The 26,586-nt window shown below is 37.2% G+C and overlaps 1 protein-coding gene across 5 annotated transcripts in view; it reads left to right on the top strand.

Moving 5' to 3' along the window:
- Positions 1–26,586, top strand: part of SNRK (SNF related kinase) — a 58,185-nt gene that overhangs the window by 3,308 nt on the left and 28,291 nt on the right. For 3 of the 5 annotated variants that reach the window (XM_025461456.3, XM_025461458.3, XM_049099762.1), the window contains 2 exons: positions 10,219–10,319; positions 13,601–14,295. In XM_025461456.3, the coding sequence (XP_025317241.1) occupies positions 13,707–14,295 (589 nt within the window). In that variant the 5' untranslated portion in view covers positions 10,219–10,319; positions 13,601–13,706. The remainder of the gene's footprint in view (positions 1–10,218; positions 10,320–13,600; positions 14,296–26,586) is intronic. The other 2 variants (XM_025461459.3, XM_025461457.3) reach the window with 2 other exon arrangements.

Raw genomic sequence — 26,586 nt, 5'->3', positions numbered from 1 at the left:
CTCCTTACTTGTTTTATGGTACCTTCCAAAGTGCTGCGATGTAGCACTCAGTAATTACTTCAAAGTCAGTCACAGGCTATGTGCTGTGATGTTTTAAGTTCTGCAGTATCTTCCAGGCTCAAAGCAGGATTGGGTCTGTCTATTTAAATACATACCCCCTCAAATGCATATATTGGCCTGGAAATGTAATGTAGGTTATGAAGTCTGTGCTCCAGTAGTGTGGGTTACAGGTCTTATAAATGGTCAGATCATAACCCCACTGGGCATTAGTTGCTCATTTGTTGAAATGCAGTTATTTTTCTCAAACTTTAAAGACTGTCAGCTCTTTGAAGGCAGAGACCAATTCCTTGATTTAAACATCCCCCGACCAGTGTGATGGCCTCATGCATAGTTAGTATACCCAAGTGGTGTCTTCATGAAGAAACTTCAAAAATCTAAACTTATTTTGTTGATTTAACCAGCCTATTAATAGAAACTGTGCCCATTTTAATACAGGTGGGCTAAATTTAAACTGTTTATCAATCATAGAATTTTGGAACTAGAAGCCAATCTTTCACTTGATCCTAGCATGTAGTAGATGCTCAATAATGTTTGTCCCTGTCCTTTGTATTTCTGGTCTGAGTGAATGGCACCACTTGCTACCACTCTTTGCTAGAATCATTCTGGATTTCCCTCTTTGCTTTGCCCCCCAGGCATTGAGGTCTGAGATTCTACTTCCTAAACATGTCTGGTCCGTTACCTCTCATCATCACTGTCCACATACTGGCTGCCTAAGTGATTTAGGTCATTAAGTGGGATATTTTCAGTAGTCTCTTTATCTGTACCCCAGCTCTAGTCTTACCCTGCCAGGCTGGTCTTCACTTTGCTGTTAGAGTGGTTTGTGTAACTGTCATCTCTGCTTGCCATTTGTCTGCTCAGGATTCTTCCTTGGCTGCTGCTGCCTTTTTTTTTTATTTATTTTTTTATTTTTTTTTAGATTTTATTTGTTTATTTATTTGAGAGAGAGAGAGAGAGAGAGAGAGAGTGCGAGAGCATGAGGGAGGTGAGGGGTGGGGAGACGGAGAGGGAGAAGCAGACTCCCGGAGAGGGAGAAGCAGACTCCCTGCCAAGCAGGGAGGCAGGGAGCCTGATGTGGGGCTCGATCCCAGGACCCTGGGCTCCTGACCTGAGCTGAAGGCAGATGCTTAACCCGCTTAACCCGACTGAGCTACCCAGGCGTGCCCTTCTTCGGCTTCTTAGTGCCAGCTTTTGTTTGTTTATTTAATAATGTGTATCTATATATTTTGAGTAGATACTATACTCAAAATATATAGATATATGGCAGGCCCTGGGATACAGAGCAGAATAAAATGGACATGGGCTTTACACAGACTGAAGTTATCATTTATTTGAGTGGGGACACAGATTATTACTCATGTAATTATATTAACTGCAGTTGTGATAAGGGCCCTGATGGGAAAGGAATGGTGCTGTGAGAAGGTATGGGAGCTGGTGTGCAGGGATGTGTGTGGGTGGGGAAGGACACCTCCTGGAGGTGAACTTTTAGCTGGGCTCTGAAGCCCTCTGGTAAGGGCTCACCAGACCTAAGGAACCGCAGCTGGTTTGTTTGGAATACAAGGCCCCTTGGGTATGTGGTCCCTGCCTACCTGTTTGATCTCGTCTCCTGTGCTCTGTATTATCATCCCAGTCATACTAAGCTCTCTCAGGTCTGTGTGCTGAAAAGCGTCTTCCCCATCATTGTCAATTTCAATTCTTAGCTCAAACAAAATGAATTTCTTCGAGATAACCTCCTATGAACTCCCCTAAGGTAGGTTTTGGAGAAAGAGCAACTCATTTAGCATATCTGTCTCTGTAAGAGATTGTACAGATCTTGTGGCAGGAATCTTCCTAGTATGTCTTGTAGAGGCATTTAGGGGCAGCTTGATGGGCCTATTAGCAGATATCAAAATAAGGTAGAAAACTAAGTATATAACTCCTCTCAAATATCAGACTCTCCTGGAAGGAAGGCCAGTTCTGAAAATTTCGGGGGAAAACGGTAGATGATTTTGAGCCTACTCACATCTTGCTAATATGTATTATCCTACTTGCCTTCATAATAACTATCTAAGGTGGTGATTATCTTTGTTTTATAGATTAAGATGTGCCTCTTTGTAGAAGTTGAGTAACTTGCTGGGCTCCAGGCCCTGTGGTACTCTTTCTACTGCACTCTGATGCTGCTGTTCATGTCTGCTGAATAAATGAACTTTGATCATTTTTAAAGTGCACCTCTATGGTGAGGGTAATAAGAAAGGTTGACCATGTGGTAGTTTGAAATGAAATGCTGAATCTTAGCACGCTCTCCCAGCTCTTCTCCAATATTCCCTCTCCTCTATGTACACACCTCTTAGGGCATTATATTGTCTTTATATGGCGTAGCTAGGGGAAAATGTTCAAATCATAAATTGAACTGGATTTAATACATATTCACCCATGTTGTTTTTTCTTTATTAGAGAAATTGTATTTTAGATAATGTAAGTTTTATAGTATAATTATTTATGTAAAGTTCATTTCAGATTTAGGACCGTGTACTAACAAATATTCATGGAGACAGTATGAAGCTAGAACGTACTGTATTCATGGATCTTTTTTAAAAATAGTCATAATCCTCAATAGCCTTCTATTTAGTGGACAAAAGCAGAGCGATTAAATTTAAAAGTAAAGTTTAGCTTTCTGTTTTACCTCATTTTCTGCAAGTGAAACAATTCTCTTTTTATTGGTGTAGAGTATTATGAGTGCTACTAAAGAAATTTGGAATGAGAATATTCATACAGTCTTAGTTTCAGGGCTTGATTTTGTCCTTTGTGCTCCTATTTTATGTGTATTTGCTAATCTTCCTGTAAAGGAAAAGGCTTTTTCAGAAACAAATGGAGAGAATGTAATTTGCAAAGTGTATTAGAATTGCAGTTGGGGAAAGGGTACAGTTTTTATGCAGAAAATAGAACCTCCCTAAATTTATCTGAATTACTTGCTTGGCGTTGGCTGTTCTGTGCTACTGGCTGTTTTTGTCATCACAAAATTGTATGTAAACACTAAGGTGAAGTTATTTTTAAGGTGCCATTCCATTTTTACATGATCAGTAAATATCTGTCTTTTGAATAGTTATTTGCCTGTAATTTCTTTTTTTAAAAAGTAGTTTCAAAAAGTCTTTGAGTTGTTTGTTAATAATGTTTATTAAGTGAGCGGTGGTGCCAGGGAATTTCCTCCATTTAATCGATTGCTGGACTAGGTGACTAGCATAGCATATCATCACTGGAAGAACGTGAGAAATGTCCAAATTGATTTATTTTATTGCTGTTCTTTCCCTGGGAAAGAAGACAGGCCTAGGTAAAGGGAGGTGTATTGTTGCAGGAAATAATGGAGGGCCCAGGAGTCGGTGGGACCTGGAGTCCAAACCAGGCAGCTCTTAGCTGGGTGTAGGACTGGGACAAAGTCCTCTTTGTCCCTGCTTTCTCATCTGTGAAGTGGGTATATTTCCATTGTATTGCTGGTTGGGGGGAATAAATGATTAAACAAATATAGAGTTCAGTATGGACATGGATTCCCAGTTGTTACTTTGTTCACTCTTTTTGAGACCTGCATTAAAACAAAACTGAAATTCTAAAGTAAACAGTTGTGGCAGTGAAAGACATTTTTAAAATTTGAAATGAGACAGTCACCTAGTTTTGTTAGGAGACTGGACTTAATTTCTATATAAACCTATTTACGTCTGTAGTAGGTTTTTAGGAAAGTAGCATGGGTGATAATGAGAAAGGTCTAATCTAAGTCAAAACAAAATTGGTGTTTTATGGAACTTTAAAGTGGACAGTGAACTTTTTAAAATTGGTTTAAATTCTCTAATGACTTTATTTCTATGTTGCATTTATGTTACTACCTAAAAAGTTTTTTTTTCTTTGAGACCTCTTATCAGCTCTGTGATTAGAAGCTGCTTCTGTGCATTTTTAACTCTCTAATGACACTTAATTGAACTTAAGTATAATTCAAGGATAGATTCGTGGTGAATTATTGAGTATGGCAAGTTTTCCATTAGTTTTGAGAAAGTAAGAGTTCATCATAGTTGCCTAGATGGTAAGCCATTAGGTATTTTTCAGGATCAAACTTCTTAACCGTACTAACTTATCTCATGTCTACCCCAAATCATAAATTCACCCAAACTGATATTCTCCTTTCCAAAGCCAGCCAGCCATGTGCATGCTCTGCTGCCTCTGTCTCCCCACTTTCAGGTATGGTGTTCCACTGCTCCCTCTTGAAGGCTAAGCTCTGGTCTGTGGGCTGTCCTGTTCTTGGGGATCCTGCCTTGTTAGTGTCCTCTGCTCTTCCTTTGGCACTCCTCACCCAGGCTAACCTGTGTAGTTGTTTATTTTTTTATATGTAGATAACATTTGTAAGGTTATAAAGGACAGAGACTGTTGTGTTTCTACACAATTAAGGCTCACATATTTGCTAATGAAAATAGACTTGGTGATCCTGTTCCTTCCTCAGTCTGAAGGAATATTGCATACCTTGTCCCTCATGGGAAGCAAAATATTTCCTTGAATGTGTCTTGTTTATTAAGATGACATAAATAGGTTTTAGATGATATATTTTTAGGGAAATTAGTCTTTTCATAGATCTCAGAAAATTGAAAATTACACACAAAAGAGTCAAAATTTTAATAAACTGTTTTAGATTGTAAAAGCAGCACACATTCACTGCCAAAAAATTTGAAAAGAACAGGAAAGCATAAAGAGAAAAAAAAATTCTATAATCTTACCAACTTAACATTTTGGTATTTTTAAAATATATATGCAGACAAATTAAATGCTTTTTTAAAAATTGAGATCATGCCATGAAATTTGGTATATGAATTTTTTAACTTAACATTTTATTGTGAGAATTTCCCCAGGAGATTAAATAGCCTCAAAATATGACTGCATAGTGTTAATGTTAGGTGTACTGTGATTTAATTGTTTTCTTTTGCAGACCTTTAGATTATTTCTATTTTTTTGTACATATAGATATCACTGAACATTGTTGAGTGTAAAAATTTTCAACAACTTTATTTCTTCAAGATACAAATCTAGTAATGAGATTATTAAATCAAGGTGAGTATTTTAAGGCTCTTGATGTATATATTGCCACATTGCTTTTCAGAAATTTCAGAAATTTTTAGAAATCAGATAATTTTAGTCTTAACAATATGAGAATCTCAAATGATGTAGCCTTTTAAGTCAAAGTCAATGTAATGTTAAGTATTGTATTTTTGTTTATAGATTTATTATTTTTCTTCTGTTCCAGTATTCTTTTTTGACCATTTTTTAATGACCATCTTCATCACAAATCAGCAGGGAAAGAAAAGACGGGGAATGAAAATGAGTACTGATAGCATTTTAATAAAAGTTTGGAAGAAAGATTTAGATTATTGGGGGGCACTTGACGGGATGAGCACTGGGTGTTATTCCATATGTTGGTAAATTGAACACCAATAAAAAATAAATTTATTAAATAAATAAATAAATAAATAAATAAATAAATAAAAGATTTAGATTATTAAGTTTTTGAATTCTCCAAACTTCCAATTTCTCTTGTCTTCCTGGCAACAAAGAGTAATTGTGGATTAGCTTTATTTATTTTGGAGTAACTTTTACATACCTGCTTTTGCTCAAGTCATTATTACATGCGTGTGTTATACCAGGCTGTCATCAGAAATGGTGACACATTTAGCATTTTTTATCATTTTAACAAGAGGCAGATTCTGTTTAGGAATTTAAACTTATCATCTGCACTGCTGGTCCTGATTGTGTGGTTTGGATGTTAACCTCTTTCTCTTTACAAATAATTAGTACTACTCTACATCAGTTAATAAATCGCCTGACTCCTGGATACATTAAAATTCCTTGATATATCCTGGACCATTGCTAGTTTCACTTAGAGAAAATAAGGATTATGTAAACCAACGCTTCATGAGATTGATCTACATCTGTGACCCAGTCGCTGTCTGAAGAGCCGAACAGTCCTTTCAGCCTGCCATTCCTGGTCACTTTGGTTGCTCCCCGTCCATTAAAATTGAGTGCTTGGAAGAGTACTTGCAGAATATACTTGAGTAGGAAGTTACCTTCCCTTGGAAAATACTTTCCTAGACATTTGGAGGTACAATTTTGCCTATTTGGACATTTCTCATAAGAAATAATTTAACCAGGATGCCTGAGTGGCTCATTGTTGAGCGTCTGCCTTCATTCAGCTCAGGGCATGATCCTAGAATCTGGATCGAGTCCCGCCTCGGGCTCCCTGCATGGAACCTGCTTTTCCCTCTGCTTGTGTCTCTGCCTCTCTCTCTCTCTCTCTCTCTCTCTCTGTCTCTCATGAGTAGATAAATCTTTTTTTTTTTTAAGAATTTAACCTTTTAATTTGTAATTTCCAATCTTGAATCCATCCAGTGAGTGCAGCCTGATAACCACATAATAGTATATGATAACTACACTGTAATATCCAGCCAATCCAGTGAAAAACTCTGATCCTTCCATAACTTAGGACCTCTTGGCCTATTTGTGGTTTCTTCATCTTTGATTTATGGCTTATATTGGTAACTCCCAGGAAGAGGAGTGCTATTCTAGAAATGTAGAATATTGTTTATTTTGGATAAAGGGAACAGCAGTGGCAACTGCATGTAGGATTGTGTTTATTTTGCTTGACCAGGAGGTTGTTGATATTCTCGGAGGATTTAGTCTACTGTCTTCCTTTCATCCTATGCCATTTTTGTTATGGTATCTGAAATTTCAGCAGTAAGATCGGGGTGGTAGTATTCACTGAGACAGTGTTAATTCCTCCACTTAGTTTTTCTATCAGCATGCAGTTTAGCATTTTCCATGAGTAAAAATTACAGTTTGCATTTTTGGTATTTGTAAAAGATAACCAGAATATTTCCATATGTAAGAAGCTTAAATGCAGTTTTAGTGTGTCTTTGCAAAAAGTCCTCGAGAGCATTCATTAGCACAGATTTTTTTTTAAAAGCACTTAATTTTGGGAGAGGTTTTACATATTTTAAATATTGGTGGTCCGATTTTAGGAGGAAATTTATAATATCCCAAATAAAATGTAGGAAAACACATGGCCCTTTTTGTTCCATTCCTCTACTTTCTCATGCTGTGGATTGGGCATGCAGAGCTACCTTTGTTCAGTATTCTGTTTTGTCCTCCCCAAAGATGTGAGTAGGAGACATTTGTTTGATACACAGACTACACTGCAGTGGTGGTGATGTCAGTGAAAATCTGAAAGTGAATTTCGAGAAGAATAACAGGGTGAATTTCAAATTGACAGTAGATTTAACAGAGGCTGGTTCTACAAATGTTTTCAGCAGCTTGCAAAATGTGTGTAGGGCCACCCACTCTTCCTTCCTCTTCTCCAGCCACACCCGTACACTTCAGTTTGCTTCTCTTTAGTTGGGAGGATATCAGTATATTCTTGCAACATATACTGGGAGTTGTTTCTCAAACATGAATTTCCATATTATAAACACTTTTGACTAGTTGGCTGGTTTCATTTAGGTCCAGCCTAGTTATGTGCTTGTGTGACTACTTTAGAATAGCCTAATTTAGTGGTTTTGCTGTTTTAAAAGATGTCATATTTGTTATGTAGCCATTAAAAATACTGATATGCAAGCAAGTGCATGGGAAAATGTTCATTATATAAAGTAGAGGAAAAAGTAGTATCAAACTTCATATTCAGTATCTTAGCTTTGTAAAGAAATGTAGGTATAAAGGATATGTATTCATAGCTGAAGAGAGGTTAGCTTAGATGAAATTACAGGTGATTTCTCTATCCCTACCCCCAGATTGTGCTTTTCTACATTTTCCAAATTTTCTAAAGTGAATTCGTATCGACTTGTTTTGTAGAGAGAATTACTTTTAAAATGTTATAGACCTGTTTCTCTTTCTGTTCCTATGTTTGCATATATTACATTTTATTTAAAAAGTTGTGTCTGAGCATATATTACATGTAGAAAATAATTGGAAAGGCTGTGTACCAAACTGTTAACAGAGATTGTCCCAGAGAGTAGAAAAATTGATGTTTTGAAAAAAATTTCTCTTTTTGCCAGTTTATATGTTCTAATTGTATATTTTCCTATATTGTACAGGTATTTCTTTCATAACTCCATCATAGAAATAAAATACTAAAACGAATGAAAGTAATACATCAGGCAAAAAAAGACTAGAAGTGACTTTTTATGTCACTTTTATGACTTTTATGACATAACTTTTATGTCAAAAAGTTAAAGTTATCTATAGAATGTAGATAAAGTTATAAATAGAATGATCACATCTTTGTAAAACAGAATAAAGAAGAAGCTGTATGTAAATATTTGCAGAAAGATCGCCAAAATACTGATAGTTTTTATCATCAGTGGTAGGGCTATGGATGCCTTTTTATTCTTTCTACTTCTAGTCTGTATTTTCCGGATTTTCTGTAAGAATGTATTACTTTTAGAAGGAAAAAATGTGAAGGAACATTTAGTTCTTTTTAAAAAGGTAGATTTGAAAGAAGGTCATCTTGATATAATTTTAAAAGCAAATACTTAGCTTTTGTGGGATGTTTTATTGAAAAATCATCAGGGGGATTCCTGGGTGGCTCAGCGGTTTGGTCCCTGCCTTCGGCTCAGGGCGTGATCCTGGAGTCCAGGGAGAATCGAGTCCCACATGGGGCTCCCTGCATGGAGCCTGCTTCTCCCTCTGCCTGTGTCTCTGCCTCTCTCTCTCTGTGTCTCTCATGAATAAATAAAATCTTAAAAAAAAAAAAAAAAAAAGGAAAGAAAAATCATCATGCTTTGATGCCCAACTAGAGATAGTATTTTCTTTATGTAACAGTCATACCTCAGTCATTTTCAATTTAATACATTTTAGGAAACTGAACAGATCAGTAAATTCATTCTCTTGAAGTAGGGTGGAAGAGTTTCTACCTGCATGAGAGAGAATGCCATCATTTTAACAATGATGGTGGTAACCAGTGTTTACTGTTTATTCTCTGCCCGGCTTAATTCTAAACACTTATACTAGCTCATTTAATTTTCACCATGACCTATGAAGTTGTATCCTTACTACTAACATTTTCTAATGAGGAAACGGATTGTAGAGTCGAGTTTTGTTGAGGTCCCGTGGCTAGTGATAGGTGGAGTGGGATTCATATCCAGTCACTGGTGCTCAGAGCCAGTGCTCACCCGCACCGGACTACCACACTGCCTTGCCTAGAGACTGAGTGGTAGAAGGAGAGAAGCAAGCAAGGCTAATGTCAGGAGCTACCATATCCCACTTGCTACTGAATGAGTAGGTAAGCGTCCAGGGTTCACCTGTCTCTAGATGTGGGCCTGTGCCCATGACCTGGCCCTGTTTGTGAGCTTAATGATTACCTGGATGCTCACCTTTAGTGTGTTGTGTAAATTGCCTCGGCCTAGTGTGAATGTTTAGGCCTTTCAGTATTTGTGGGACATTTCAGTGTTGTGGAAAGGACCATAAAGCCTTTATTCTCACAGTATTCTCACCATGCCAGACTTATATATCAGTGATCTGTTCACATTCTCTGTTTGTAGTGATAGTTTCTTTTTTTACTATTGAATTGGAATCTTCTGCTTTATGTGTTCTCAGATGCTGGCCCTTATGATTGATTTCTGCTGACTTGCTAGAAGGTTGTGTGTTGTAAAGGTTGCCCTCCTTGGCTGTGGGAGTGAGTGTTTCACGAGCTGTCAAGGGTTCCTACAGGCACGCTAGGCTTGGAAACTAGGCTAGGCAGGATTGGAGTTGCCCACTGCTGCTGATCTGGCAAGTCGAGCCCCATTGTGCCTAGCTTGCAGGCTCCTAGTGATGGTCCACAAAATGTGTATTTGGTGTCTATTACCCAGAAAGCATTTAGAAAACGGTCAATTCACTGTTGTTCATGATTATTGTTTCCTCCTCCACCTAGTGGAATGGTCTGACTGGGCCACCTGGAACAATCTCTGTGTATCTGTTCACTGTGAAATTCCTGTTCACTCACGATTGTTTGAGTGGGTTGTAATTCACAGAGGAAGAAAGATGATGGGAGAGGAGACTGGGTCATTAAGGACAAATTTACCATTTTTATATGTTTGTCTGGATCCAGCCTTAGGGTGTATATTTTGACTTTAAGCAGTTGAATAGAACTAAACTAAAATCTCCTCCTGTATTTTCTTTTAGGAAAAAGAAGCAACTAACAAAACACAGTGGTAACAAGGATTATTCAGTATGTGGTTTGCAGGGTATGTGCTGGAGCCATTGCAGAGTCACCTGTACTTTATGTAAGCCACATCTTAGAATTTGACATTGTTGTTTAAAGTGACTGAAGATCCTCAAAGATAAAAAAATTTAGTTATTTCTTATGCTAACACAAAATGCACTTGATGGTAGGATTGCTTAGTGGACTCTTACTTGAAAAGATGTTCAGTAACAAGGATCTTTTTCCTTCTCACCTTCAGTTAATCATAATGTCCTGTTTTTAGTGTATAATTATAGTTTCATAGACCCTGGAAAGGGATATGTGTACAAAACAAAGTACAAAAAGAGTAAATTTCTTGATAGTGAAAGTGATTATTATTTGACTCTAGGGTAGTCTCATTGTGAAGAGACCTCCTTTGATTCTTTCCCATCAACTTGCTAGTGGATTCAAAACCTAATTAATTTAATTAAATTGAGATTTATTTCTAAAATCTGATTTATATGCCACTTTATAAAAATCTGTCTAAACTAAAGTGATAGATGAAAAAAACAAAATATTTTAATACTTGGGGGTGGCTTGAAATTGTTCTGAAAGCTTAAGTTGCGTTTGCAAGCTTGTACAACAGAAACATAGACTCAGGTAGAATTTTAAAACTAATCACTGCCCTTATAATTAATCAAAATTAAGATTTAAAGATAGTTTTCTGCTCCCTGGAATTAGCTTAGAGTTTCTATTTTTGAAAATAAAATATGCCTGAATTAAATTTTCTTTTGGGGAACTATTCTTCAAATAAAGCAATATCTTGCCACTCTGATTTTCCTGTTAATCCCATTAAAAATTATTAGCTCAGATGACAAGATAGATAATACACAGTATGGAAGAAATTTGCTTTTTCTCCAATACCTGTACATAGTACTGGTTTCTTGTTTTAAAAATCTTTGAGAAACAGGATTAATTTAGTTTGGTTTTGAAATTGGTTTGCAGAAACAGTATAGCATAGTTGTTAAAAGCACAGATTTTGAGGTTAGGTAGCCCTAGGTTTAAATCCTATATCTTTTACACTCTGCCCTGTTAGCCAGCGCCAAGTGACTTAACCATTTCTTTGCCCTAAAATGGGGCTAATAATCCTTATCTCTGAGGGCAATTGTAAGGATTAAATGAGGATAATATAAAGCACTTGGTATATAAATGGCATATTATACTTAGTGAATGGTAGTTTATATTTACAGTAATTACTAAAATGTAAAAAAATTAATAAACATACTAACGTTGGCTCTTTAAGCACGCGCACACATGTGTGCACGTGCTCTGTGTGTGTGTGTGTGTGTATATATATATATATGTATGTATTTTGAGGTGACCCCAGATATGTGTTTGAGATCATTTTAATTTGCATGTGAGAATAACTTTATGCCTCTTTTATTGTTGGTACTTTAACTCTCCAGATATTATCCTAAATGTAACATCATTTAGAGTGGTTAAATATTTATAAAGAAGATGGGCTTTGAAATAAAAATTCAGTTTGAATCTTAGTTGTAGCACTTTGATTCATTTTGCACAAATACATATAGTAGGCTTTTAATAAATGTCAGTTTTTCTTCTGTTCCTTTAAGCAAAAATGAGATCTAACGAAATGTAATGCATGTGCTTTAAAATTTAAAACACTCCTCATTTTATGTACAATTTACTTTTGGGGGGTATTTTTCATCTAAGTGGCAGTAGATAAAAAGTACTTAATAAAACAACTGGAAAAATATATTAGAAAATGTTTCATGGAGGGGAGGGTATACACTCATAGGACAAAGCTAGTCTTGGGAAGTGGCTGTATTCCTCTTTGAATTTTGCTATAATTCTACTAAATTTGGGTCAGAAAAAGTAATAGCGAGAGTTGAATTTGTGAAATTTAAAGTGATGTCTTAAATTTAAAATTTGTATAATTTTATACATTTGTTTTTCTTTTTTTTTTTTTTTTTAAATTTTTATTTATTTATGATAGTCACACACAGAGAGAGAGAGAGAGAGGCAGAGACACAGGCAGAGGGAGAAGCAGGCTCCATGCACTGGGAGCCGGATGTGGGATTCGATCACGGGTCTCCAGGATCGCGCCCTGGGCCAAAGGCAGGCGCCAAACCACTGCGCCACCCAGGGATCCCTACATTTGTTTTTCTGAGGGTCATTTATAAAAGTCTGTTTCTGTATTTAGAGTTTATAAAGGTTTAGAATTTTAAATGCTATATGAGATATGGTCTTTAAAACCAAATGGTCTTTAAAGTGGTTTAAGAATGCATGCATGCTTGTGTTTGAAATTTAGTCAGATCATGGTGGGTTATGTTTGAGAGTTGGAAAACTGTAATACAGATAAGCATAACTGATAAGTACAAAGATTGAGTACCAGTCTGCAAACATTTATTAAGCAACTACTGTGTGTCAGATATTGTTCTAGGCACTAGTGACACAAGAGCAAAAAATTCCCCTGTAAGCATTTTAAAAAGAGGTTGAAGGGATCCCTGGGTGGCGCAGTGGTTTGGCGCCTGCCTTTGGCCCAGGGCACGATCCTGGAGACCCGGGATCGAATCCCACATCAGGCTCCCGGTGCATGGAGCCTGCTTCTCCCTCTGCCTGTGTCTCTGCCTCTCTCTCTCTCTCTGTGACTATCATAAATAAATAAAATAAAAAAAAAATAAAAATAAATAAAAATAAAAAGAGGTTGAATTTCAAAATTTAATAAACTGTTGATTACTTGTTATATCTAAAACACTCTTCAGGGGAGGGTAGAAGGAAAAAAAATAGAATTTTAGAGTCCTCAGGACCCTCGCAGTCTTAAGATGGGGATGGTATATACAAAAACCTATGGAATAAGACCACACGGATGTCCTGAACTGCTGGGGAGATGTGGAGTAGGGAAGGTAATTTCAGCTGGGAGAGTTAGAGGAGGCTTCATTAAAGGACTTTGTACTTAAAGGAAATAGTGCTAGCTTTGGAATAACAGGAAAAAGTTGTTGGGTTTCTGTCCAAATGTTTATTCTGTTTTTCCCTTTTTGCCAATTCTTGACTTACTTTTTAAGACACTAATTGAAATTACTTTTGGAAAAAATTTTTTTAAACGTAGTTTATCAGACTTGCCAGCTTTTTTATTTGACATCACCAAAAACTTGTTTCAACTAATTTTTTTCAGCTTGCAAAATTTAATATGGCATTTAAATTCTCAACCTTTGTAACATAAACCCAAAATATATAAATAGTTCTTATAATGGCCCTTACTCATTTTATGTCTCTGTTTACTGCAGGCTTCTCTTAAAAAAGAGAAAGCTATAAAAGAAAAAGCTACAGAACCTTAATTTTATTTCTCCTCTTGTTTTGTAGATGTTCATGACGACATTGAAAATGAATTCCTTATTTTCACCAGATACTCTTATATGAGAAGATCTATTTCAAACAGTCTAGATCTGTTTCCTTCTGTTGGACCAGCATGGCAGGATTCAAGCGAGGATATGATGGAAAGATTGCTGGATTATATGATCTGGATAAAACCTTGGGTCGAGGTCATTTTGCAGTGGTTAAACTTGCCAGGCATGTCTTTACAGGTGAAAAAGTAGCAGTAAAAGTTATTGACAAGACAAAATTGGACACTTTAGCTACTGGCCATCTTTTCCAAGAAGTGAGATGCATGAAACTAGTGCAGCATCCCAACATTGTACGCCTTTATGAAGTTATTGACACTCAGACCAAACTATATCTTATTCTAGAACTTGGGGATGGAGGAGATATGTTCGATTACATAATGAAACACGAAGAGGGACTTAATGAAGATTTGGCTAAGAAGTACTTTGCTCAGATTGTTCATGCTATATCTTATTGCCATAAACTCCATGTAGTTCACAGAGACTTAAAACCAGAGAATGTGGTCTTCTTTGAAAAACAAGGTCTTGTAAAATTGACAGACTTTGGTTTCAGCAACAAATTTCAACCAGGGAAGAAGCTCACCACAAGCTGTGGATCTCTTGCATATTCTGCTCCAGAAATTCTGCTTGGTGATGAGTATGATGCACCTGCAGTAGGTAGGTAACCTTCTTCCAGTATTTGCCCACTTGAATTCCACCAGCTAGAGCATAGTTGGTCAAATTGGTTGTTGTTTATCTGAAAATAATTTTTTAAGGGACTTTCTTAAATGCATCTTAATTAACAGATTGGGTTTCATGAATACCATATATGCCTACAGCTGGCACTCAGTTTGTTTTACTCTTTAGATGGCAAATGTCTAAAATATATTTGTCAGCACAGAGAAAAGTGAGTAAGTTATCATTTAAGGTAACCATCATGTACTTATTATAATTCTTTTGCAGGTCTGAGAACATTTCCTATTTTCTTAGATTCTTCTGGTAGCACCCCTCATCAGCTTTTTCCTATGCATATCCTTTAACAGTCATTGAGACTCATATTGGAAGGGTACTATGAATATTACAGTTCATTATGAAGAATTTGGTCATGGGAATCATTTATTAATTGTGACCTTGAAGAGTACACTTGATTTCTGCTTTATTTCCTCATCCATGGAATAGAATTGGATCAGATAGAGGTATCACATCCCAGGTTATCATGTTTACTGTCTATCTCATTGTACAAGACATACAGACACCTGCTGAATGGTGGATTCCAGTATCTTGGTAGCCCCTGGCATTCCCAACTACCCCGTCTTCAGTCCAACACATGATTGTGTTCTGTCTTGTCATGAATTATCTACTTGGGGTGGAAGTGTTTACTGCTTTTCAGCTTGTGTCAGCTTTGTCCCTTGGGATTGTATCTGTTTTGAAGGTCATATAGGAATTTATTAATAATTTTTAAGGATTTGTTAAGTTGAAGGTGTGGTCAGCTTCTATAACTTTTAGTTTAATCTTGGAACAGTGTGTCTTAATACTACATGTATGTGATATCTTCATAGATAGCACTCTTCCATTTGGCTTCTCATCATTTGAAGTGCATGTTACAGAAGATGAAAGACACACGTTGAAGAGCACATTGAAGAGTGATGATTTTTATATTGAATATTCTGTAAACCAAGACACTGCTTTTCATGTTAGACTGTTCTGGAAAAGAAAGGGTTATTGAATGGTTCCTGCCTACTATAAATAACAAGGCTTCACTAAAACATTTCATTAGAATATTTGAGTCAGAGATTTTTGATGAGTGGAGCAGGTCTAATCAGAAAAGGAAGCCAAGAATTAACAGAAGAGGAAACAAATGTCTGAAGGTGAAAATGATGTTCGACTTCACTAATAATCAGGGTAGATAAAACCAAGATCAGATACTGTTTCATACTTTTCACGTTGGGAAGAACTAAAGTCAGACAAATCCAAGTGTAGGTAAGACTATATAGATCATCGGGGGGATCCCTGGGTGGTGCAGCGGTTTGGCGCCTGCCTTTGGCCCAGGGTGCGATCCTGGAGACCAGGGATCGAATCCCACATCGGGCTCCCGGTGCATGGAGCCCGCTTCTCCCTCTGCCTATGTCTCTGCCTCTCTCTCTCTCTCTCTGTGTGACTATCATAAATAAATAAAAATTAAAAAAAAAAAGACTATAGATCATCGGGAACTCTTGTAGTATACAGAAGACAGTTTGTCAGTGTCTACTAAAGTTAAAGATTTACACAACCCTGAGACCCAGCAGTTCTCTTCCTGTGTACACACCCTAGAGATGCTCTCACTCATGTACACAGATTTTCAAATAATTTTTTTTTAAGATTTTGTTTATTCATGAGAGAGAGAGAGAGGCAGAGGGAGAAGCAGGCCCCCTGTGGGGAACCCGATGCAGGACTTGATCACAGGACACTGGGATCATGACCTGAGCCAAAGGTGGATGCTCAACCACTGAGCCACCAGGCTTCCCTCAAAGAATTTTTTTTTTTTTAAGATTTTATTTATTTACTCATGAGACACACAGGGGGGGCGGGGGTAGAGACACAGGCAGAGGGAGAAGCAGGCTCCATGCAAGGAGCCCAATGTGGGACTCAATCCTGGGTCTCCAGGATTCCCCCCGGCGCCGAAAGCAGATGCCCAACTGCTGAGCCACCCAGGCGTCACTCAAAAGAATGTTTTTAACAGCATTATTGTGTATTCATCAGTAGGGGAATACTTGTTTGATATTCATACAATGAAATTGGTGAAAATTAATGAACTTTGTATGTCATCATGGCTGGAGTTCACAAACAGAATGTTTAAGAAAAGGAAATTGGTAAGAGAGTACTTATAGTATTAAACACTTATATAAAAGTTTGAAACAAATAAACAGTGTTATATTGTTTAGGGGTAAATGGACATGTAGTAAAGTACTGAAGAATGCATGAGGTCAAAATAGTTACTTCAGAAGGGCAGGCATATCTAGAGGGAGGGTTTCATTTGTATTAGTGTTATTTATTTCCTGACTTGGGTGGTAGGTACATAGGTATGCACTCTAATGTTCTTTTTTTCCCTTACAAATATTGCCTAATAACACTTTTAAAAAGGGAAAAGGAAAGTGTCTGGAAGGATGCTTACCAGTTCGATAAATGGTTGGTAAAGTATGAATTGGGTGGAGTTTATGGGTAACTCTGTATTTCTTTCAATTTTGTGTAATTGTGTAGTTGAGATAAATACAGAATTCCTTTAAAAAACAAGTGGACAGTAGTCTTTGTGCTAATGTAGTGTTAATTTATTATGCCAGAATCAGTCAGTGATTTTTCACAAATATGTAGTAGCATTAGTAGGGACAAGGATTAATACTGATCTATTACTAAATTATCAGATGTTGCTGAATTAGGGAACTTTGGTTCAATTTTATGTGTCTTAGAGTGCACTAATCCCTAACATTGACACTTGGTTCAGGATTGTCTATTATTTTCAAAGAATCAGACTTTGATTTTATGGATTAACTGCACTTCTATTCTCTATGTCATTATTTTTTCTTTCATTGTTACTAATTTTTTCCAGGATCCTTCAGTTTCCCTTTTCTTTTTTTTTACCGTCTTGAATTGAAAGCTTTTTTCTTTATTGTTATGATTTCCAGTATTTAAAGCTGTATGTTGCCCTCTCCTGCAATCTCTGGTAACATCCTGGGGATTTCACTCTGCTGTCATTGCTGAAATTTATCTTTACTGTTTTGTTTCTTGTTTAACTCCAAGGTTCTTTTTTTCTTTTTAAATTAAAACTGGATAGATTGATTTTTCCTATTTGGTTTTTAACTTCTAATTTTAGTACATTTCAGTCAGTAATGTACACTATAATCTGGTTTTTGTTTTGGAAAGTGTTTTTAGATTTTCTGGGTGGTTTAATATGTAGTGATTTTTGGTGACTATTCCCTTAAAATATTTGTATTTAAAGCATGTACAAAGTTTTTATACATATACATAATTAAGGTTGTTAATTATGTATTTTGTTCCTTTGTGTCATGTTTTCATTCTGATGTTATTTTCTAAGGGAATTATGTTAATTTTCTACTCTAATATGAATTTTGTATTTTAATCAACTTTTGCTTATTATATGTTATTTTAAGCTGAGGTATATACACTTTTATTTAACATGATGTGCTATACCTTTTATCAATATGAGACTGTGCATTGTTGCCGTGGATTCTATTTTGTCATTTTGTTATAGGATGCACTAGTGTCTTCCCTTAATACTCAGAGTTAATATCCATATCATTCCTTCTGCCCTCCAAACAAGAACTAAATGTAGTTTGCTTTTATTTTCCTTTTAGTTATAGATTTATAATTTGCTTTTATTACTTAAATACTTTTTTCTGGTTCAGTAATGCTTTAAGAGCTGTTGAAGAATGTGGACATATCTTAAAATTGTGTTCTTAAGCATCTTTATTCCATTATTTGACCTAACTACTACATGTGAAGAGCATCTCAAAATACAGTATGAATTTAAAAATGACTAGCTGGTCTATCTGAAAGGCATTGCCTTGTCTTGTGAAAAAGTAGATTGGTAAAACATAAATTGAGACATTTTTTATTGTTAATTTGTGTGTAACTTATAGTTTGTGTAATTTGCCAGTTTTTGGAAATCTTGGCATATTCAACCCAAGAGTTGTGGTTTAACTAGAAGCCACATTGAATTCCTTAAGGCAGTCTATTCCTTGCTCTGCTTTAGCATGATGAAGAAATATCTCGGCATGCTTCCTCTTACAAAGGAGTCTCTTAGGGAATGTAGGAAATAGGCAGCCACCAGAACTGTGATTGTAGTATTATGTGTATAATATGTTTAAATATTTTCTCTTTGAAAACTTTTAAAAGGATTACTCCTTCTTGTACAGATTGTGCAACCTCGGCCATAATACATTTGTAAAATAGTCCAAAAGGACATAAATCAGAAATTCTCTTTGGTTTATCTAAATTTGCTATTACAGTTTCTTATGAATTGATAACTCCTTGCTTTTGTTTCCAATTTTTCCCAGAAAATCTATTAATGTGCTTGTTTCTGCAGTTTTCTCCAAATCTCTGTGGGTACAGCTTTATTTCCCTGCTCAAAGTTACCATTTATTAGAGGCAGATGTCTTAGTAATGTTACTGTGTTTTCTGACTTGAACCTTCTCTTCCCAGAGTCAGGTTCTGGTTAATTTTATATTATTTACTCTTCCACAGTTTGCCATTCAGACTGTGGGTCCTGATGGGTTCTAGATTAAAAGACCTTGGCTTGTGTCATAGTTTTAGGTCCAAGTTGGGGGTTGGGATTATATATTTTTAAGCCTTTTTTTTGTGCATAAGGAAGTTTGGTCTGCTTAAAGTATTATCTTGTTTGCTTTATTTAAAAAGGTAAACATAACACCTGCCTGCATGGTACGTGTCTAACATGAGCTGCACTGCATCCGTAGCCCAGGCAAACACATGTGGCATCCAAGTGTACAGAACTGAAAAACGTGTCCATAAACATGTGGCACGGACCTTCCACAATCTAGCTGCCAAGTGCATGGTCACATACTCTGAAAGATACCTTTTACAGAGTGTGACATCATCACTTGTCATATAAAACCAAAAGGAAGAATCTCACATTGTGAGAAATGCCAGTTATTTCAGAAATCAGTTAAAAATTGATCTGGCCTGAACCCTGTGTAAACAGAAGCATTTCATGGTATTAGCTCTGTATGCACAATGTACTGGCTTTACAGTGTGAATGTTGTGTAATTATATATTTAGGAAACAGCAAAAGTTCTGTGCTTTGAGTAAAATCTTTTGAGTTTTATAAATAAACTACTATAGAATTAATATTTGTAATAAAGATTCTTGACCATGAAATGTTATGGGTAAGCTATAGGTGCCATACAAATGGGTTTCTTAGGCTAACTCAACCATTGATTTTTTTAAGTGAGAGACCTGAAAAATGAGATAAAAATGCCTTATGTGCTTTTAATGTTTTCCCTCCTACATTTTTAGCTCTGATGCTTATGGTTCTCACTGTGTTTTAAGATTCAGATCAAATGAAATATATGTTGACACTACTTTGAAAAGTATAATTTACTCTACTGGTGGTATGGTAAAGATCTAAATTGATGGGGATGCCTGGGTGGCTCAGCTGTTTGGCGCCTGCCTTTGGCCCAGGGTGTGATCCTGGAGACCAGGGATTGAGTCCCGTGTCGGGCTACCTGCATGGAGCCTGCTTCTCTCTCTCTGCCTGTGTCTTTGCCTCTCTCTCTCTGTGCCTCTCATGAATAAATAAATAAAATATTAAAAAAAAAAAGAAAGGGGATCCCTGGGTGGCGCAGCGGTTTGGCGCCTGCCTTTGGCCCAGGGCGCGATCCTGGAGACCTGGGATCGAATCCCATGTCGGGCTCCCGGTGCATGGAGCCTGCTCCTCCCTCTGCCTGTGTCTCTGCCTCTCTCTCTCTGTGACTATCATAAATAAAAATTTAAAAAAAAAAAAGATCTAAATTGATGGTTCTTTACTTACCACCTATAAGTTTCATCTGGAGCAGATTTAAAAAAAAAAAAAAAAAAGCAAACCTGGCCTGGGCCTTACCCAAGATATTGTGATTTAGATAGTCTTGGGCAAGGCCCTCGTCCAAAAGCTTCTGTGAGATTCTGATGTGCATTCAGCCTTGCCTACCTGTGATTTAAAATCCTAGAATCAAATGATTTTGGTTATTTAGTGAAAAATAGATTCCTTACATTTTATAATATTCTTTAAAGAATAAATGTTCAGATGAAAATGGTTAAACCTCTTTAGTTTCAAAAATTGAAAAAGAACATAGACCCTTTTTTGATGTTAATAATTGAGCTTAAATTTCTCTCCACTTCCTCTCCCCTATTTTAATCACACCCTGTGTTTATTTAGAGATAAGTAAGTGAAAACCAAATTTTAGATCCTTAGGAAATTTTTTCTGATGTTATTCCAACACCTGGAACTTCACTCTAGACAGACACTCCTTGCTTTTCCTGTTAGGAGCCTGGAGACTATCCTGCTTATTTGCTTTCCACTGCCATGCCTGGAGCTGTTTGTCAGGGTGTCCCGTGGCCTTGTGCAGGTCAGAAGGTTGCCTTACCGCCTCATTCAAAATAATTTATTTTCTTTCTCTCTCTCTCTCTCTCTCTCTCTCTCTCTCTCTTTCTCTCTTTCTCTTTCTTTTTTTCTTTATTAGAGAGGGAGGATGATTACAAGTGGGGTTGGTGGTAGTGAGAAGGAGAAGCAGACTTTCTGCTGAACAGGGACCCCAGTGTGGGTCTCGATCACAGGACCCTGAGATCATGACCTGAGCTGAAGGCAGGTGCCTAACTGAGCCACCCAGGTGCCCCCAAAACCATTTTCTTCAGAAGATTTATAGCACCTTCACACTTTTCTAAGGGGTTTTGCTGCCGCTCACTAGACTTGGGTTTGTCCTCTCAAAGCCTGTGTGGAAAGACAAAGATGTACAGGACTGATTTACCTAGGTTCCACTAGAATAAAAACTGGAAGTTACTATTCATATACTTTCAGATTAGCGCCCAAGCTCTGAGTCTTTGGTACTTCATGTGAGGAAGTGGAAATTGGGCTGACTGACATAACTGTGCATTTTTGAAAGAAGATAAGGAAGTGAGTTTAGAGGCAGGTTTCCTGTCATTTGTACCATGCTGCTTGTTTTCAGATATTGACAGTTGCAGATGACAGGAAGTCCTGGGGCTTTGGGCAAGAGTAGGTAAGGAATTATCCTGTGGAACAGCTGGAAGAGAGGGGGAATTCCTTAGGAGGTGGCAATTTTAGATAGTCACCACTCTTAAGAGAAAAATACGCTTATCAGTTCCTTTTAAAATTTATATGCATATCTCTCCACTGCTCAGAACACTTTAAAGACTTACATTTCCTTCACCTGTCAACACCCGAGTCCTCACAGAGGCCAGCATGGCCCTCAAGATTGGCTTCCTTATTTCCTCGCTCACTTTTTCCTCCCAGTCTTTTTTCAGTTGCTTGCTCAGCTCTAACAGCACTACCTTCTTGATGTTAGTCACATTCCATGTCCAGTCATGTCTCTGGGCTCTTCTGTCCCCTTCCCTCTGCTTAGGCCACTCTTGCCCACTGCGACCCTCTTGGCCAGGCCCAGCCCTCTCCTCCAGAGGTGGAGGGCCTCAGCGCCGCATCTTCCCCACGTGACTCACTTCTGTGGTCTCTGTTACCTCCATCTGAAATGAGGATAGTAATAGTTCCTGCCTTTAGGATTGTTGAAGGAGTTCGATGAATGACAACATGGAAGTACTTAGCTCAACACCAGACACAAAGTCAGTCTTCAATCAGATACAACTGTCAGTGACCCTTTTGGGGGTGGTCACACTATATCAGGTTTCTGCGGTGCCAAAGGGTATTTAAAGATCATGGTCTCATTTTCCTTTCAAGGTGCTTGCTTTGTGTTTGGAAATTTGTCCTCAGGGGAGTTTCTGAAATGTTGGCTGCTGTGAAAGAACCAGGAGGGTGGGGCAGGCCCAAGAACTTTGCTCTTGTGTTTTTCTCACACATGTTTGTTGTTGTATTTAACTTTCAGAATGTAGGAAATAGGTTAGCTTCTAAAGTAGCGATTTCTTTTTTTTAAAATTAAAGTTAGATAAAAACAAATGAAAATATTTATTTGGTAACTGGTTGGTTTCTTGGAACTTTAGAAGAACTTTATAAAACACTTAAAATAGCCGTCTTAACACAGAAATACAGAAACTGAATCTACTTCTATTCAGGTTATAGCACAGGAAACCTTTAGGGAGTTGAAAACATCAGATCTGTTTGGGGTGTGTGTGTGTGTGTGTGTGTGTGTGTGTGCAGAAGCGTAAACCTGTTGAAGAAAGACTAGTTTGCAAAACAAAAAATCAGTAGTTAGCACAAACTTTCAACACAATAAACTTGGAATCTTGTTAGTCACAATATACATTGCTGGACAAACAACTCAAATGTTGAGCAAAGTCACTGTAGTGTTTTTAAGAACTGATGAAAACTGTATTGATATACAGGTGCTGTTCTCAATTGCGCTCTTGTTCTTGCCCTGAGATGGCCTGTTGGGACTTGTTAGTGACATGTCTCCGTTTCTGGGGAAACTGTCCCTCCACGTCGGGAAGTTGCCTGTGTGGTCCTGGAGTTGTCATGACTCCCGGAGCAGCTGCCTGGGAAATGCTTTCACGGGCACATTAACATACATAGTAGTGTGTTTTTTTTCTTTCAAGGGCTGTGGCTTCTCTCAGTCAGATCCTCACATGTTGATACAGACTTTGGTGGAGAAAGATGGAGAGCAGACATAGAACAGGGCACCATAGAGCTAAGCCAAGCTAATTAGCAGAGATGTACTATGGAACTGGTACTTCCTTCCAACTGTGGTTCCAAATACATGTCTTTGCTGTTTTTAAATGTCTTCTTCCAGTCATTCTTTATAACCCATTTTCTATCTAACCTACTTTTTCTTTGAAAAGCATTGACTTATCTTACCTAGTTTTTATTGATTAGCATTACAGTGATGTCTTTAAAATCATATCTAGTATAGTGTAGAGCAGTGCCTAATTTAATATTATAAAATTTTAATTTAATTATCTTAAACCTTGGAACCTAGGGAAAACATTGTAGGACCTCAGCATCTGTGGCACTGTCCAGTGAATAGGAGAACAAGACTTTGTGGAGTGAGATGCTCTTTGTAGATACATCTAAATTGCACCTAGGATTCAGCCAGGCACAGAGTAGGTATACTAGATAGAAATAAGGGAGGGGTTGTAGATGGCTGAAAACAGGATGATGTAAGGGACACATGCCCTGATGGCCTTTTCCCTTTGGAATTGGATGGGATGACACCAGATCTTGCTCATTTCAGTTGGCTCACTTGTGCCCCTTGCTCAATAGTAAGGTCTTTGAAAGAACTGTGTGTTTATGTATTTATCTAAGTCCCATCCCTATCACCTGGTAAACACCACAAGGTCTTAATGTTTGTTTAAATGAGTAAATATTGCAGAGATGAACTAAAGAAATGAAAATGTACATTCTTTTAAACTTGTTTGCAAAGTGTAATTTTGACCCCATGGTCCCTCCTGATGTCCTTGCTCACATTGGCGCTCCTTTTCACTGCTTTCTGGATAAATATTAATGTGTCCTGGACTCACTGTGAGTCTGATGGAAGCCGTGGTTCCTCTCTTCATGGAGAGGCAGAGCTGCAGTTTCAGGCATGTTATAACATATGACCACTCTGAAGCCCCTTTTTTGGATCTGATCTTGCAGGCTTGCTGGGCTGAGTAGAAAGTGTGCCCACAACTTTGAGAGGAAGGATGAACATGGGCAGTTTTGAAATAAGTTTTGGAGCATAAATTATAGGTGAAGAATAGTGTCCTTATTTTTGTGCCTTTGGCTACTTGACTTTTTGTTTTATACATTTAGATCTCTTATTTAGATCTCTTATTTTCCTTACTGTGTTTTAAATTTCCTAGTTATAACTTGGAAGTTTGTAATAGAAAATTAAAAGTAAGCTTCTAGACAGGGCTTCTTCCAAAAGGAAGATCAAGTCATTGGGGATATGGTATGTTTTTGTTTTTTGTTTTTTAAAGTCAGAGAATTAGGGGCGCCTAAGTGGCTAAATTGATTAGGTGTCTGCCTTTGGCTTGGGTTGTGATCCCAGCATCCTGGGTTTGAGCCCCGCATTGGGTTCCCTGTTTGGTGTTTGCAAAGTGTAATTCGGCCTGCTTCATCCTCTCCCACTCCCCTTGATTGTGCTCTTTCTCTGTCAAGTAAATAATAAAATCTTAAAAAAAAAGAGAGAATTAATTTGTAGATATTTGGTGTGTTTGATATGTGGGTTTTTTTTTTTTGTAAGCCCATTTTGTGTTATTAACAGTTTGTATGTATTGACTATTCACTGACATTAGGAGGTCCTTGTTACAGTTTAAAGAGACTTAACATGAATTAGGAGCTTCAGTAGATGGCAAGGAAGCTTCTCAGATGGTGTGATCCCCATCTTCCAAGGTGTGATTCTCAGTTTTGTACTCAGTGGTAAGTAGTTTCTAGAGGACTGAAACTGGCTTAACAAATTCTTAGGAAACTAATGTATAAAATACCAATTGGTTGATACAAAAATTGTATTTATTTTTATTTTTTATATATTTTTGAGGATTTTATTTATTCATTCATGAGAGAGACAGAGAGAGGCAGAGAAGCAGGCTCCCTGTGGGGAGCCTGATGCTGGACTGGATCCCAGGACCCCTGGATTACTACCTGAGCCAAAGGCAGAGGCTCAACCACTGAGCCACTCAGGTGCCCCGATAGATGAGATTTTAAATATCAGTCCACTACAAGTTTATATTCTTGCTTCAGATTAGTGATATTTTTCCTAAATTTACCTATTTTTCAGGTTTCTAAAAAGTTGACATACAGAAAATTTTCTTTTAGGTATAGTATAAGTTGATTTTGTTTAATCTTTTTAGGAACTTTTGTGATCCATTGAAAGTCCCAAGGTCACATGATTCTTGTTTGGATTTCTGCCTAGCTCTTAGAAAGGGCTCATCCCTATTCTGGTATTTTAGTTCATTTATTTCTTTTGCTTCCAAAGCCCTGAAAACAAGGTTTCAGCAAGTTATCATTTTGTTTCTGGTTGTGACAGCACGATCTTCAGTCTGCTAAATATATTACATCCTGGTGGTTTTAGATTAATCCTAATTTTGTTCTCAGTCATCAGTTTGTGGGTAGGATATGTTGTTATCTGTCCAAGGATAGCCATATTATCAAGTTGTCAATAAAAAGCTTGATAAAAAATTTTTGGATTTACTGTCCAGCTTCGGTATCAAAATGAATTCATTAGTAAACCGAGGCAAAAGTAGTTAGAGAAGTTGTGTTCTGTTTCTGACTTTTGACCCTTCTGGCTGGTGTCAGGAGATGAAAGGGGATGGCTTTCCATGTTGACGAAGTTTTCTAAGGCTTCATTCTTGAGTTACTTCATGTAAGAGCAACAAATTTCAGCATCCTTAGCTATCAGTGCCTCTTAGAGAAATATTTATTGATCACTTTCTTTAGATGAGTTCTTGAGTTGTTCCATAGCAGAGCACCATGAAGCAAGCAAATGCTCCTGGAATGCTGAAATGGGCTGTCCTAAGCCCATGTAAAAGTTCATGTATTTTGTTTGTAGTTTTCATTCAGGGTCTCACTTGGATCCTTATTTAGTTAATTTTACATAAAATTCTAGCAAGTTCAGTAAATTAGTATTTTGAGCCTTCCCATAAGTAGGTAACATTAGGGACTTTTTAGAGGTTGGCCCACTGATAGCAAAGATGAGAAAGAACAATGAAATCATAACTGAAAACTCAAAAACATGATATTCCTGAACAATCAGTGGATCAAAGAAGAAATTAAAGGGGAAGTGAAAGTTTCTCAAGACATAGGAAAATGGAAACACAATATACTAGAACAGCTATATGCTGACAAACTAGACAACCTAAAAGAAATGGAAAAAGTCTTAGAAACATATAGCCTATCTATTTTGAAAGCGAGCTCTACTTTGAAAACTATAAGACATTGGTGAAAGATATCAAAGGTACAACAAATAAATAAATAAATGGAAAGAAGCCTGTGTTCATGGATTGGAAGAATTTAATATTGTTAAAACGTCAATATTACCAAAAGCCATCTGTAGATTCATTGCCATTTCTATCAAGATTCCAAAGATTTTTTTTTAACAGAAATAGCAAAAAGCATTCCTAAAATTTATATGGAACCACAGTAGACCCAAAATAGCCAAAGCCATCCTGAGAAAGAAGAAAGCAGGAAGCATACTTTCTGATTTCAAGCTCTGCTATAAAGCTCTAGTCCTGTAGAAGAGTGGTTTGGGCATAAAAACAGACAAATGGACCAATGGAACAGGATCAAGAGCCCAGAAAAAAACTCAAGCATTTACATTCACT

The sequence above is a fragment of the Canis lupus genome, chromosome 23 (assembly GCF_003254725.2).
Source record: "Canis lupus dingo isolate Sandy chromosome 23, ASM325472v2, whole genome shotgun sequence".
Taxonomy (NCBI): Eukaryota; Metazoa; Chordata; class Mammalia; order Carnivora; family Canidae; genus Canis; species Canis lupus.
Note: the sequence above shows the minus strand (reverse complement) of the source record. Positions and strands in the feature narration are given on the sequence as shown.